At 39.8% G+C, this 16,303-nt stretch overlaps 1 protein-coding gene across 1 annotated transcript; it reads left to right on the top strand.

The window, feature by feature from the left end:
- The first annotated feature begins 15,364 nt into the window (after nucleotides 1–15,364).
- On the top strand, nucleotides 15,365–16,303 carry LOC126075574 (olfactory receptor 6C2-like). Its single transcript, XM_049883413.1, has one exon. The coding sequence runs from the start codon at nucleotides 15,365–15,367 to the stop codon at nucleotides 16,301–16,303; it is 939 nt and encodes a 312-aa protein (XP_049739370.1).

Raw genomic sequence — 16,303 nt, 5'->3', positions numbered from 1 at the left:
TGGCCGCTTGTTAGCATTTAAGACCCCAGACACCACACTTCAAAGTGGGATGCAGAATGTTTTCATAATAGAATTATTTTGCCAATTGACTTAGAAGTCCCCTTAAGCCATAGTCCCCAAACCTCCACCCTTGCTCTGCTGACCTTTGAAGCATTCAGTTTATCCCGGAAACATCTTTGCTTTTGGTCCAGTCCAGTTGAGCTGACCTTCCCTGTTTTGAGTATTGTTCTTCCCTTCACCTAAAGTAGTTCTTATCTACTAACTAATCAGTAAATAACCCTCTCCCACCCTCCCTCCCTCCCCCACCTCGTAACAACAAAAGTATGTGTTCTTCTCAGTTTGTACTATTTCTCAAGATCTTATAATAGTGGTCTTGTACAATATTTGTCCTTTTGCTTCTGACTAATTTCACTCAGCATAATGCCTTCCAGGTTCCTCCATGTTATGAAATGTTTCACAGATTCATCACTGTTCTTTATAGATGCGTAGTATTCCATTGTGTGAATATACCACAATTTATTTAACCATTCATCTGTTGATGGACCCCTTGGTTGCTTCCAGCTTTTTGCTATTGTAAACAGAGCTGCAACAAACATGGGTGTGCATATATCTGTTGGTGTAAAGGCTCTTATTTCTCTAGGGTATATTCTGAGGAGTGGGATTTCTGGGTTGTATGGTAGTTCTATTTCTAACTTTTTAAGAAAACGCCAGATAGATTTCCAAAGTGGTTGTACCATTTTACATTCCCACCAGCAGTGTATAAGAGTTCCAATCTTGCTGGGAGCCAGGCTGCAAGGGCGGCCCCTCTGCACCCACTGCCCCCAGCATAAACATCGAAGAATTCCTGAAAAGTCAGGAGGAGCCAGGCTGCAAGGGCGGCCCCTCTACACCCACTGCCCCCAGCATAAACATCGAAGAATTCCTGAAATGTCAGGAATATCTCTGTCATCTGTGTTATGTTTCTGTTTCATTTTCAGCCTGTGTATAGCAGAATGTATAAGCATAAAATTCCATTATAGATTTAGGAGGGGGGCGTCCTACTCATAATCCCCTGGTAAAATCCCGGGTAGGGACAGCCCGTGTATTACCTGAGGATCAACATGAAGTTGTCTTAGGGGGAAAACGAATAGCTCGACTATGGAAAACAAAAACAGGATGGTGGAATCCTGGTATTTACCGAGGCCCTTTTGTGATTAAACCACCACCCACACATGATCCCATAAAAGTGGAAAAACAAAAGGCAGTGAGTTCTCTCAGCCAATTTCTCAGCCAATTACAGGTCAACCTTCTCGTCTACCCCGCTCACTGCTGCGCTTGACTGGTCTTTGGGTATAGAGATTGGGCTAATTGTCCTTGGCATAATCGTGGACAATATAATGTAACCCAAAGTGGCTGGACTTCAAGAACTTGGCCACCCTGGACAAGATGGACAAAGCCTATGTGGCAATGGTTTTGCAAAAAGATTGTTATAAAAACTGTGGAAGGTATTGCAAGATTAAGCATAAGTGTAAAGCAGTGTGAAGTCAATTGTTACTTTAAATCAACTAAACAAAAGCTCATTGTATTTGTGTGTGTATGCGGAACTGTACTATGTGTCACTTGGAAAATTATGTCTCTGGGAAATGATGTTATACTGCCCCTTTGTTGATCATGCGATGTTATGCTTTTGTAAGCTTATGATATAAAAGACCATGTAAAAAATAAAGAGCAGAGGCTTCTTTTTCTGCAGAATGAAAATATAAGACACACTACCTCTCATTCTTTTTTCGCCGAACTCTACCCCTCCTCTGGTGACCCTGTTCATTGCTGAGGCTGGCCCCCGGCACAATCTCTCCACAGCCTCTCCAACATTTATTATTTTGTGTTTTTTGGATTAATGCCAGCCTTGTTGGAGTGAGATGGAATCTCATTGTAGTTTTAATTTGCATTTCTCTAATGGCTAATGATCGAGAGCATTTTCTCATGTATCTGTTAGCTGCCTGAATATCTTCTTTAGTGAAGGGCATGTTCATCTCCTTTGCCCACTTTTTGATTGTGTTGTTTGTCTTTTTGTGGTTGAGTTTTACCAGAATCATATAGATTTTAGAGATCAGGTGCTGGTCGGAGATGTCATAGCTGAAAATTCTTTCCCAATATGTACGTGGTCTTTTTACCCTTTTGGTGAAGTCTTTAGATGAGCATAGGTGTTTGATTTTTAGGAGCTCCCAGTTATCTGGTTTCTCTTCATCATTTTTGGTAACGTTTTGTATTCTGTTTATGCCTTGTATTAGGGCTCCTAAGGTTGTCCCTATTTTTTCTTCCATGATCTTTATCGTTTTAGTCTTTATGTTTAGGTCTTTGATCCACTTGGAGTAGTTTTTGTGCATGGTGTGAGGTATGGGTCCTGTTTCATTTTTTTGCAAATGGATATCCAGTTATGCCAGCACCATTTGTTAAAAAGACTATCTTTTCCCCAATTAATTGACACTGGGCCTTTGTCAAATATCGGCTGCTCATATGTGGATGGATTTATATCTGGGTTCTCAATTCTGTTCCATTTGTCTATGTGCCTATTGTTGTACCAGTACCAGACTGTTTTGACTACTGCAGCTGTATAATATGTTCTAAAATCAAGTAGAGTGAGGCCTCCCACTTTCTTCTTCTTTTTCAGTAATGCTTTAATTATCAGGGGCTTCTTTCCCTTCCATGTGAAGTTGGTGATTTGTTTCTCCATCATATTAAAAAATGTCATTGGAATTTGGATCAGAAGTACATTGTATGTATAGATGGCTTTTGGTAGAACAGACATTTTTACTATGTTAAGTCTTCCTATCCATGAGCAAGGTATGTTTTTCCACTTAAGCAGGTCCTTTTTAGTTTCTTGTAGTAGTACTTTGTAGTTTTCTTTGTATAGGTCTTTTACATCTTTGGTAAGATTTATTCCTAAGTATTTTATCTTCTTGGGGGCTACTGTGAATGGTATTGATTTGGTGATTTCCTCTTCGATGTTCTTTTTGTTGATGTAGAGGAATCCCAGTGATTTTTGTATGTTTATCTTATAACCTGAGACTCTGCCAAACTCTTCTATTAGTTTCAGTAGTTTTCTGGAGGATTCCCTAAGGTTTTCTGTGTATAAGATCATGTCATCTGCAAATAGAGAAAATTTTACTTCCTCCTTGCCAATCCGGATGCCCTTTATTTCTTTGTCTAGCCTAATTGCTCTGGCTAGGACCTCTAGCACAATGTTGACTAAGAACGGTGATAAAGAGCATCCTTGTCTGGTTTCTGTTCTCAAGGGAAATGCTTTCAGACTCTCTCCATTTAGAGTGATGTTGGCTGTTGGCTTTGTATAGATGCCCTTTATTATGTTGAGGAATTTTCCTTTGATTCCTATTTTGCTGAGAGTTTTTATCCTAAATGGGTGTTGGACTTTGTCAAATGCCTTTTCTGCATCAATTGATAAGATCATGTGGTTTTTGTCTTTTGTTTTATTTATATGGTGGATTACATTAATGGTTTTTCTAATATTAAACCAGCCTTGCGTAGGTGGTATAAATCCCACTTGGTCGTGGTGGATTATTTTTTTGATATGTTGTTGAATTCTGTTGGCTAGAATTTTGTTGAGGATTTTTGCATCTATGTTCATGAGGGATATAGGTCTGTAATTTTCTTTTTTTGTGATGTCTTTACCTGGTTTTGGTATCAGAGAAATGGTGGCTTCATAGAAAGAGTTAGGTAGTATTCCGTTATTTTCTATGCTTTGAAATACCTTTAGTAGTAGTGGTGTTAACTCTTCTCGGAAAGTTTGGTAGAACTCTGCGGTAAAGCCGTCCAGGCCAGGGTTTTTTTTTTGTTGGGAGTTATTGGATTACCATTTCAATCTCTTTTTTTGTTATGGGTCTATTTAGTTGTTCTACTTCTGATTGTGTTAGTTTAGGTAGGTAGTGTTTTTCTAGGAATTCATCCATTTCTTCTAGGTTTGCAAATTTGTTAGAGTACAATTTTTTGTAATAATCTGATACGATGCTTTTAATTTCAGTTGGATCTGTTGTGATGTGGCCCATCTCATTTCTTATTCAGGTTATTTGTTTCCTTTCCTGTATTTCTTTAGTCAGTCTGGCCAATGGTTTATTAATTTTGTTAATTTTTTCAAAGAACCAGCTTTTGGCTTTGTTAATTCTTTCAATTGTTTTTCTGTTCTCTAATTCATTTAGTTCAGCTCTAATTTTTATTATTTGTTTTCTTCTGGTGCCGGATGGATTCTTTTGTTTTTCGCTTTCTATTTGTTCAAGTTGTAGGGACAGTTCTCTGATTTTGGCTCTTTCTTCTTTTTTTTTTATGAGCTAGTATATGGTCTATTCTAGAGAATGTTCCATGTGTGCTAGAAAAAAAAGTATACTTTGCAGCTGTTGGGTGGAGTGTTCTGTATAAGTGTATAAGGTCAAGTTGGTTGATTGTAGCACTTAGGTCTTCCGCGTCTCTATCAAGCTTCTTACTGGAAATCCTGTCCTTCTCCGAAAGTGGTGTGTTGAACTCTCCTGCTATAATTGTGGAGGTGTGTATCTCACTTTTCAGTTCTGTTAAAGTTTGTTTTATGTACCTTGCAGCCCTGTCATTGGGTGCATAAATATTTAATATGGTTATATCTTCCTGGTCAATTGTCCCTTTAATTATTATATAGTGTCCTTCTTTATCCTTCGTGGTGGATTTAACTTTAAAGTCTATTTTGTCAGAAATTAATATTGCTACTCCTTTTCTTTTTTGCTTGTTGTTTGCTTGATATATTTTTTCCTTCCTTAGAGTTTTAGTTTGTTTGTGTCTCTAAGTCTAAGGTATCTCTTGTAGGCAGCATATAGACGGATCGTGTTTCTTTATCCAGTCTGAGACTCTCCATCTCTTTATTGGTGCTTTTAGTCCATTTACATTCAGCATAATTATAGATAAGTATGTGTTTAGTGCTGTCATTTTGATGCCTTTTTATGTGTGTTGTTGACAATTTCATTTTCCCACTTACTTTTTTGTGCTGAGACGTTTTTCTTTGTAAATTGTGAGATCCTCATTTTCATAGTATTTGACTTTATGTTTGCTGAGTCGTTATGTTTTTCTTGGTTTTTATTTTGAGTTATGGAGTTGTTATACCTCATTGTGGTTACCTTAATATTTACCCCTATTTTTCTGAGTGAAAACCTAACTTGTATTGTCCTATATCGCCTTGTTTCCCTCTCCATATGGCAGTTCTATGCCACCTGTATTTAGTCCTTTTTTTGATTATTGTGATCTTTTACATATTGACTTCAATGATTCCCTGTTTTGAGCATTTTTTTCTTTTTAAAATTAATCTTAATTTGTTTTTGTGATTTCCCTATTTGAGTTGATATCAAGATGTCCTGTTTTGTGACCTTGTGTTGTGCTGGTATCTGATATTATTGGTTTTCTGACCAAACAATATCTTCTAGTATTTCTTGTAGCTTTGGTTTGCTTTTTGCAAATTCTCTAAGCTTGTGTTTATCTCTAAATATTTTAATTTCACCTTCATATTACAGAGAGAGTTTTTCTGGATATACGATCCTTCGCTGGCAGTTTTTCTCCTTCAGTGCTCTATATATGTCATGCCATTGCCTTCTTGACTGCATGGTTTCTGCTGAGCAGTCTGAACTTATTCTTATTGATTCTCCTTTGTAGGAGACCTTTCTTTTATCCCTGGCTTCTTTTAAAATTTTCTCTTTATCTTTGGTTTTGGCAAGTTTGGTGCTAATATGTCTTGGTGTTTTTCTTTTTGGATCAATCTTAAATGGGGTTTGATGAGCATCTTGGATAGGTATCCTTTCATCTTTCATGACGTCAGGGAAGTTTTCTGCCAACAGATCTTCAACTATTCTCTCTGTATTTTCTGTTATCCCTCCCTGTTCTGGGACTCCAATCACAGACAAGTTATTCTTCTTGATAGAGTCCCACATGATTCTTAGGGTTTCTTCATTTTTTTAATTCTTTTATCTGATTTTTTTCATCTATATTGGTGTCAATTCCCTGGTCCTCCAGGTCCCCCACCCTGCATTCCAATTGCTCGAGTCTGCTTCTCTGACTTCTTATTGAGTTGTCTAATTCTGTAATTTTACTGTTAATCTTTTGGATTTCTGAATGCTGTCTCTCGATGGATTCTTGCAACTTATTAATTTTTTCAGTATGTTGTTGAATAATCTTTTTGAGTTCTTCAACTGCTTTATCAGTGTGTTCCTTGGCTTTTTCTGTAGATTGCCTTATTTCATTTCTGAGGTCATCCCTGATGTCTTGAAGCATTCTATAAATTAGTTTTTTATCTTCTGCATCTGACAATTCCAGGATTGTATCTTCATTTGGGAAAGATTTTGATCCTTTAATTTGGGGAGTTGTAGAAACAATCATGGTCTGCTTCTTTATGTGGTTTGATATCGACTGCTGTCTCCGAGCCATCTCTAAGATATGGTAGTGATTTATTCTATATTTGCTCACTGAGTCTTATCTTGTTTTGTTTTCTTTCAATATATGTAGATGGGCTACTAGATTGTGCTGTCTTGATTGTTGTAGCCCTTGAATCACTTACGTCCTATTACCAGTTGGTTTTGGCTGTTACCAGATATATAAACCTAAGAATCCATTCACTATTCTTGAGTAGAATCTGATTTTGGGTCATCAACTGTGTGGTGCAGACTGTCACCTATCCACCTAGAGAAGTAGTGGTGATGGTTGTGTGCACCAGATTCTAGTAGCAGCTGGGGTTCACACTCCAGGGGGGGCAGGATGCTGACAGGCTTCCCCCAGGTGCCAGTGAGGTAGGTGTGTCTCTATTCCTAAAGCACTTTGGTGGGTGGGCTCTGCAGCTGTACCTTAGGCCCCCAATGCAAGTACCTCTACAGATTGGTAGATGTCACCCTCCTTAGACCCCTAAGGCAGGAGGCTTGGTGGTCTGGGGGGAGCTTCAGCCCTCAGTTTCCCATTGTGGGTCAGTGAGGGCTCTGTTGAATAGGCAGAGATATCAGACCTGGGAAACTTGTCTTTCCAGTAATCGGCTAAAACAATTACACTCAGATCCCTATCAGAATTGCCTTTGCCACCTTGTTCCCTGTAGGGATGAAAGCCCAAGACTGCGGGGTCACATATGTTTGGCTAGAGCTGGTTCTGTGTTTTTAGTCCAATTAGGGAAGGATTTTTTGTCCCTGGGTTTTTTGTAGCTGCTTCTCTCAGGCCAGGAGAATGGGTTAGGAAAAGAGCAAAAAAAAAAAAAAAAAAAGAAAGAAAAGAAAAGAAAAACCACAGCACACTTCACTCTCTGGCTCAGGAAATTCCAATGTTAATGAAGCCACCTGGGAAGGGGAGGGGAGGGGAGGGTTCAGATGAATACGAGAAAGTAGCACCCCAGAATATAGTCAGAGTTACTTGTCTTGCTTGGGATGACTGTTTTATCTGAGATTCCCGAGGGGCGGGTCGACTGTGTGCACTGGCTGGGTAGAGATTGCCCCTGAGGGTCAGGTCCGCATGCCATGCTTGCACTGTCTCAGAAGCTGTGGTCAGTTCCTCAGCTCTCAGTCCAAAGCCCAGCGCCAAGGTTCCCCGGCTGGGATGCCACACTCCGGGCTCCAAAACGAGTCGCTGCCTCCCGATGACTTCTCCTCCTGTCAGCCGCGTCACTGTGCTGCCTGTGTGCACTGGCTGGGCTTTCCCCGAGGTCACTTCTGGGGGCTAGGGCTGCGTTCCATGTTTGCACCATCTCAGGATGCCTTGCTCAGCTCCCCTGCACCCAATCCAAAGCCCGGCACCTAGGTTTCCTGACTGGGACACTGGCTCCAGGCTCCGAAAACAGTCGCTGCTTCCCCGTGATTGTTCGTTCTCTGTCTCTGTCACTCAGGTCAACTCTTCAGATCTGTGTTTGATGGTCAGGGTTCATAGATTGCCGTGTATGTGATCGATTCACTTGTTTTTCCAAGTCTTTGTTGTAAGAGGGATCCAAGGTAGCTTCTACCTAGTCAGCCATCTTGGCCCCCTAGACATTTTAAAAAACACAAAAAAATTCAATCGATAATCACGTAAGGAAAAGAAGCATATAAAATACATGGAAGAGAATGTACTCTTACATTGGGTTGCGGTTCAAACAGTTCAATGCCACTATAAGAAACACAAATTTAAAAAGTTAGTCTAAATGACAAACTTTTTTTATGAGCCTTTGAGGTATATAGGAAGATAGGGAGGAGATAATGGGAGGAGACAACATGAAGAAAATAAACCATGTTACAACATATGAATTTAAGAACCCTATTTATAACGGTCAGTGGAAGGTTTGCCAAGACATGAGTTTTAGCAACTTTAGTGTGCTTGTTATGCTCTACCACCTGTTACCACTTAGGGAAGAAAAGGAAACTCCCACCAAACGCCAACCACAGATTCAAGGCAGAGTTTGGATTCCATAGAGGGGTGGGGAAGGGCAAAGATCTTGAGAAAACCTTACTCCCAAGGCCCAGGCACAGAGGGTTGACTAAGATTAAAGCTGGACCAGGGCCTTAGAGACACTCCCTGTGCCCACCACAAGCTAAGCGTGCTGAACAATAAACAGCAGTCTATTGCTGGAGGAGTGTGCAAGACCTTTAGAGCGAGAACTTCTCTGTGACCCAGGTATGAAAGGAAAGCTGAAAACTGAGCAAACAGCATGCTGTTGTTGTTGTTAGGTGTCTTTGAGTCAGTCTGACTCAGAGTGACCCTACGTGCAACAGAACGAAACACTGCCCAATCTTGCACCGCCCTTACAATTGTTGTTGTGCTTGGGCCCATTGTTGTAGCCACAGTGTCAATCTATCTCATTGAGAGTCTTCCTCTTTTTCACTGACCCTCTATACTACCAAGCATGATGTCCTTCTCCAGGGACTGGTCCCTCCTGATAATGTCCAAAGTATGTGAAAAGAAGTCTTGCCATCCTCCCTTCTAGTGAGCATTCTGGTTGTACTTCTTCCAAGACAAGAGAGCAGAGGTGCCATCCCGGTGGACCTGGAAGGAAGAACTAAAGCCCAGGGCTAAGGGACCTCCACCCAGAATCTGCAGCGTGTGACCAGCACCCAGAATCTGGAGGGCAGGACCTTTGCTTAAATAGTCTTAGATAATAGAGGATACTTTTCAAGATTTGAGAGCTAACATACTGTGTTCTGCTGGCTTGCTTGGTGCCTGTTATACCTACTTTACTGTCAATTTCTTCCCTTTGTATTGGAAATGTCTACCTTGTGCCTGTTGCACTGTTGTAACTTGGAAGCAAATAACTTGTATTCCAGGTTACAGAGATGAAGAGGAATTTTCCTCCCATGACGGAATTTTCATTTAAGCCTTTTGGGACATATGATGGAGTGAATGTGTTTTACATATGGGAAGGACATGAATTTTGGGGGATGTTAAAGATTGAAACTTGTCTCCCCAAAATAGGTGTCAACTTGGCTAGGCCATGATTCCCAGTATTGAGTGGTTGTCATCCATTTTGTGATGATGTAATTATCCTATGTGTTCTAAATCCTAGCCTTTGTGCCTAAGATTGTGTTAATTTTTGGGAAGTGAGCTGTCTGTTATGTTAATGGGGAAGAATTAGAGGGAATTATGTTAATGAGGCAGGACACAATCTACAGGATTATGTTGTATTTTGAGTCAATCTCTTTTGAGATATAGAAGAGAAGAGGGGGACCTCATTAACACCAAGGAAGAAGAGCCAGGAGCTGAGTACATTCTTCAGACCAAGGGTTTCTGCTCTGAGAGGTCCTAGAACAGGGGAAGATTGATGACAAGGGGATTATCCCAGAGCAGACATAGAGAGAAAGACTTCCCCTGGAGGTGGCATCCTGAATTCAGACTTTTAGCCTACATGGTGACAGAATGAATTTCTGTTAAAGCCATCCACTTGTGGTATTTCTGTTATACGAGCACTGGATAACTAAGACGCTGTATTCATGATATAGTATATTTATGATCATGTGTTTTTTAACTAAATATGATATATATCAAGAAAAAATTTATTAAAACACAATAATTCGGCCTTCCTTCAAATGAAACACACAGAGGAGAGGGTTGTAACAATAGATTTTACCAAAAGATTAACGGTGGAAAAATATTAATCTCACATGGATTCTTCAAAATAATAAAAAGTAAAATAATTTACACACTTCTCAGCTAATATTATAAAATTTGTTTCACCTTGATACCAAAAGCTATAGAGGACAATACAAAGAAGAAATAATTGAAGGCAATCTTGCACTTCACCACATATGAGCGGGAGAAAGGAGACTGTCCAGAAATGGCAGCATAGACAATAAAAACAAAATTTTATTCATGTTAACAGGGCAGTAATAAGCTTTATCAAAATGTCAAACATGTCCTGAAATCAGTTCTTGTGATCCAAAACTTTCCATTGATTCATATTTCCAAGAGTAGTTCATAGCATACCTGAAAAAAGATAACTAGAAAGGGAAAGGATGGAAACACAGACCAAGTCATTAGGAGAACATCAAGTCTAGAATTGAAATGCTGATAGTTCTCTTAAATATTGGGGAAAGGAACAAGTTTAGTGTGAGGGGAAAAGCAGGATTTTTGTATTAAAATAAATTTTTGTTCAAAACCTACAACCCCGCCATGTGACATCTGACTGGCCAATTCTCTGCTTCCCACTTTCCTCCTCTGTAAAATTCAGATGATTATTTTTCACACTATATGAGATTTATGTCAAAGATAGATAAAATGTGTTAAGTGCCAAGCACAGCATCTAATTCTAGGGGAAATAGAAAGATTCAACAAAGAAGACGAAATGGAATTCACTTGGCATCAGACCAACTGCAATGTCTGTGAGGACACTGTTCCCACTGCTACCTATGCTGTTGCATTGTTGATTCCACTGTTGATTCATTAGTAACATTTTCAATTGGGTCACTAAGGACTATTTTGTTGTTCAACTCAGGTGCTCCCTGTGAACTGGTAGCAAACTAAACATATAAATGTTGCTACTGTAGAATATACAGGTAAACCTGTCTCCCTGCCCCAGGAGATCAGATGTACCTCTCTGCCAAACCCAGGGAGAAAAGTTCCCTTTACTCTGCACCACTCTTTTGTTCCTTTTGAGCTAACAGACTACTGGGAAATCAGGAAATCAGGTGCCATTTGAGATTTGGCAAGGGAAGAGGAGGCTGAAACTGGTCACAATGTATTGGGAGCAATGAAATGTAGGTGAACACTGTCTGATGTAAGACTTACTTGAGAGAGAGAGAGTGTATGTGTGTGTGTGTGTACATGTGTGCACTTGTTTTGAAAGAGGTCAAGGCAGCAGTGAAGAGAGGTGAAATGTGAGTTGGGGACTGAAGAAAAACAAAGCTCCTCGCCAGCATCATACTCGTCAAATTTTGGTTCCATCAAGGACCTCTGATGAAGCACTGTCAGAAAAGTAAGTATGCAATTGTTGTGACAGGATTTTCCACATTCTCTAAACAGGGAGGGTAAGAAATGTGGAATTTAGTTAATTGTAATTGATGCTGCAAAACAGGAGTCAACAGTTATTTTCAACTTCTTGTTTTTCTGAATAAACCTGATATCAGAATTTTCCTGCCATCATCACTTTATCCTTTGAAAGGGCCACCCATAAATATCAGTTGAGGAGACTTTTAATATTTAAGAGGCAAAATATGAAAGACAGAGGCAAAGACACTTCCGCCCAATAATATCCTCTGCTGTTGTTTTGGTTAGGTGTCTGCGATCTGATTTTCAACTCATAGCAATACCATGTGATGGAACACAGCTGCCTAATGAGGTTTCCTGGGCAGTAATCTTTATGGATGCCGATCACCAGGGTTTTTCCCATAATGCTGCTGGCTGGGTTCCAATCATCACCATTTCAGTTAACATCCAAGTTCTTAACCATTGCGCCACAAGGGCTCCATTAAAAATGTCTTCTAGTGTCATAGAAATCAAAAAATACAAATTACCTTACAGAGAATCTGGCCTTATTATCGACCTGTTATTTTAATACCTTCTGCCACTTTGGGTAGCTAACCAATAGGTCAGCAGTTTGAATTCACCAGCCCCTCCTAGGAAACCCTATGGAGCAGCTCTTCTCTGTCCTATAGAATTGCTATGAATCGCAACTGAGTCAATGCCAAGGGGTTTGTTTGGCCACTTTGGGAAGGGAGGGAGGTGGCATTCATTTCTTGAATTTCAAATGTTCTGGACCTTAAGATGCCTTCTTCCAATGAAGACTGAATGAGGTTTGTTCCAGACACACATAAGATCAAGGTGTCTGAAGTAAATAAAGGAACTCATTAAATACGGAATCAATACAAGAGAAAAACTGAATCTCAGTCACCCTTACAGCTCCCAAAGGGAAAGTGACAGGAGGCAGCCTTACATAAGTTAAGCCTTCAGGGGCTACCTATCGATGTTAATGAAAAACACTACCTATGGGAAGGTGGTAAAATGTATTGTTTATTTAATGAAATTGTTGTTTCAAATTTTGATGCAAATAAAAAAAAAAAGTAACTTTCTACTCTCACAGCAACCTCTGCTAATTAAACCAAAGGAGACCATGATATGGATGTAGGTGGACAAAGCAGCCTTAGAACCAAATGCTCTGCCACTACAAGCTTAGCTTGTTTTTAAGAAGTAAAGTGGACTGAAACACTTCAGGAATTAAAAAAAGATTATATTAGTTGTTTAACACATTAAATTAAAGGATATTCAAATGCTCATGTCATTTATTTCACAAGTCATTTCCCTCAAAATTAGAGAATAAAACCAAACGAAACGTATTGCCGTTGAGTTGATTCCGACTTTTAGTGACCTTATAGGACAGGGTAGAACTGCCCCATAGAGTTTCCAAGGAGCACCTGATGGATTTGAACTGCTGACCTTTTGGTTACCAGCTGTAGCACTTAACCACTATACTACCAGGGTTTCCCAAAGAAGAGGATAGGAGTTTTAAAACTGGTAACAGGCAATAACATTAAAGCCTAAGAACTTTATAGCAGAGGGAAGGTTGAAGTAAGAACTTCAATAGCCAGTATAAGGATATAAGGTACAGCTGTTAACATAATCAGCTGTTAAACAAAAGGCTGGCAGTTTGAGTCTTCCCAGAGGCTCCTCAGAAGAAAAGCCTAACAATCTACTTCCAAAAACTCAACCATTGAAAGCTCTGTGGAGCACAATTCAGATTAGACACAAATGCAGTCACAGTGTGTCAGAACTGACTCAACAGCAATTGGTATGGGTAACATGACAGGAGGGAAAGAAGAAAGGAAAGAGAACTCGGTGTGTGGAATGACCCTGACCTATCACTCAGTCCTGCCTAGGAAAATCTTCGCTCTGCAGCTTCCTAGTACTGGGAAGATACCACCTTTCCAGTAAACCATTTCTACCGTGATCTGAAGTGGGTTTCCTGGTCATAAACATGTCTATGAATCCTGAACAATACAACTTGCTACTCAGCTTATAGTGAGAGCTGACATTACGAACTCTAAATCCATCCCACCCCCAAAAAACACTGCCATTGTGTCAAATCCAACTCATATCCACCCCGCAGGACAGAGTAGACCTGCTCCATAGGGTTTCCAAGGCTGGAAATATTTACAGAAGCTGACTGCCAATCTTTCTTCCATGGAGGGGCTGGTAGATTTGAACCAATGAACTTTTGGTTAGCAGCCAAGTGCTTTATCCACTGTGCCACCAGGGCTCCCACATAATAGCCTACAACAACTGAGAGAAGACAGTAAAACACAAATCACCACTAAGAGGGATTGCCAAGGAAAAGGCGTGGAGTAGTTATTGCCCTAAAACCAAAGTTGCGTTTTCACTGTTATCTCCTCTTACTATATCCCTAAGCACGCAGTAAAATGAAATATTATCTCCCATCAAAAGATGGAAAGCTCCTTTGGAGAAACACTTATTCATGGTTAGTTCTTCAGACTCTGATATTAAATATTTATCTGAAGAAGTCAATTTTTATTATTTACTTGAGCAAGAGAAAAGAAGACAAAACAACTTAATACATTTTTGATTCTCAATTGGGAGCACATATATTGGGTAGTATTGGGTACATAGGGTTTCCCTATAAAACCCTGAGTTAGGCCTAAAATTGCTCAATTTTTAATCAATTCCACAAATAAAACACAAAGACATCTTAAGAACGAATATATTATTTTTAGGTAACTGTAACCCGAGAGAAAATGCATTTACCAGCTCTTCTTTTGCAGAATGGATACTTGAAGCACCTAACTGCAACTTGAATCTCACCAAAGGCAAGATTTATTTGAAAGGGAAGACATCACTCTGAGCCATCCTCTCCCACAACTAATGGGATTCCTGAGAAAACATGAAATAGTAGTGTGCAGGGAAGCGTGAAACTCCTGGGAGGAGATGAAAATGGTAAACTTCAAGGAAAATGTGAGTTTTACAAAACCTGTTAATAAAAATTAGTCCATTTGACCAGTTTGTTACTGAACGATGCTTGGGCAAGTTACATTTCTCAAGAACTCAGGGAATATATGCAGCAGGGTAAGAGGGCTGGTGGGAAATTAGTGGGGAGAGGTGATTTGAAGAGAGGAGCAGCAGCAATTGTTGAAAGGAGAGGTCACTAAGATATTCAGAGACAGATTCTGAAGACTGAGTGCTGCTCAGAAGAGCAGGGAGGTTGATCTCACTGGCAGGGAGAGCAAGGACCACAGACCATTCCGAGATCTGGCCACGCCCCCAAACTCCATGACAGGCTTCCTCAGGTTTATTCTCAAGTCCCAGGAAAAGGTTTCTTGTAACTCTTCAAGAAACCCTCTACCTAAAAAACACTTTTACTGGTTTAAAAGTGCTTTCATGTACTTAAAAGCAGAAAATACACAACAAACATGCCTTTGTATTTTAACTTTTTGTTCCTAATTGGAGATCATTTTAAATACAAAGCTGTTATCCAGCCCTTTGCGTTTATTTTATTTCAAAATACAGAGACCAGAATAAAATACTCCTTGACGAATTCTTCTGTTTTACAAAAGTGGAGCTGAAAAGACGGCGGGGAAAAGCAAAGAAAAGGAGGCAGAAGAAAAAATGTAAAAAATAATGGAATAATCTGTAACATTGATCAGACCTATGTCCTTACGCAATGATAATGAGAAACAGCATAGGAAATGAGATACATGATTCCTGCTGTCTGTTTTCATTTGACATCTTGTATAAATATCATTTCTAATAAGGCAATTATAAGCCTTTGATTCATATTTAATTATTTCCAGTAAAATTGCACAATCCAAATGCCAAATGCATTACGTTAATACTGATTGCATCTTTCATTCATGCTCCATGCTGGCATCATGTCACTTGTGTCTTCAAGTCCAATCATTTTGACTTGACACAGGAGGTCATGACAAATCACACAGTGATAACAACTTTCATCCTGCTAGGGATGACGGAGGACCCAAAATTACAACTTGTGCTTTTGGTATTTTTATTTCTCACCTACTTTTTGTGTGTGGCTGGGAACATGGCAATTATCACTCTCACACTTTTGGATTCCCATCTTCAAACTCCCATGTATTTTTTTCTCCGAAATTTCTCTTTCTTAGAAGTCTCATTCACCTCCGTCTGTATTCCCAGATTCCTGTACAGCCTGACAACTGGAGATAAAAAATGTACCTATAATGCTTGTGCCACGCAATTGTTTTTTGTTATCCTCTTTGGAGCAACTGAGTTTTTTCTCTTTGCTGCCATGTCCTATGATCGCTACGTGGCCATCTGTAAGCCCCTACATTACACAACCATCATGAACGACAAGTTCTGCACTACACTCCTTCTCTGCTGTTGGATTGCTGGCCTGTTGATTATTGTGCCCCCTTTTGGCATGGGTCTCCAGCTGGAATTCTGTGACTCCAATCTCATTGATAGTTTTGCTTGTGACGCATATCCTATCCTACAGATCACCTGTTCAGACACAGAGCTTATAGAAAAGGTTGTTTTGGCTTTTGCTGTGCTAACACTGATTTCTACCCTACTGGGTGTGCTTCTCTCCTACACATACATCATCCGCACCATTCTAAAATTCCCTTCTGCCCAACAAAGGAAAAAGGCCTTTTCCACCTGTTCTTCTCACATGATTGTGGTTTCCATGAGCTATGGCAGTTCCATCTTCGCCTACATTAAACCTTCAGGAAAGGAAGGAGTAGCCCTTAATAAGGTGGTGGGGCTGCTCTTTACTTCAGTTGTCCCTATGCTTAACCCTTTCATTTATACACTACGAAACAAGCAGGTAAAGGAAGCCTTCAAAGACACCGTAAAAAGGATTGCATTTCTCATAAAGAAGTAA

The sequence above is a fragment of the Elephas maximus genome, chromosome 4 (assembly GCF_024166365.1).
Source record: "Elephas maximus indicus isolate mEleMax1 chromosome 4, mEleMax1 primary haplotype, whole genome shotgun sequence".
NCBI classification, from domain to species: Eukaryota; Metazoa; Chordata; class Mammalia; order Proboscidea; family Elephantidae; genus Elephas; species Elephas maximus.
Note: the sequence above shows the minus strand (reverse complement) of the source record. Positions and strands in the feature narration are given on the sequence as shown.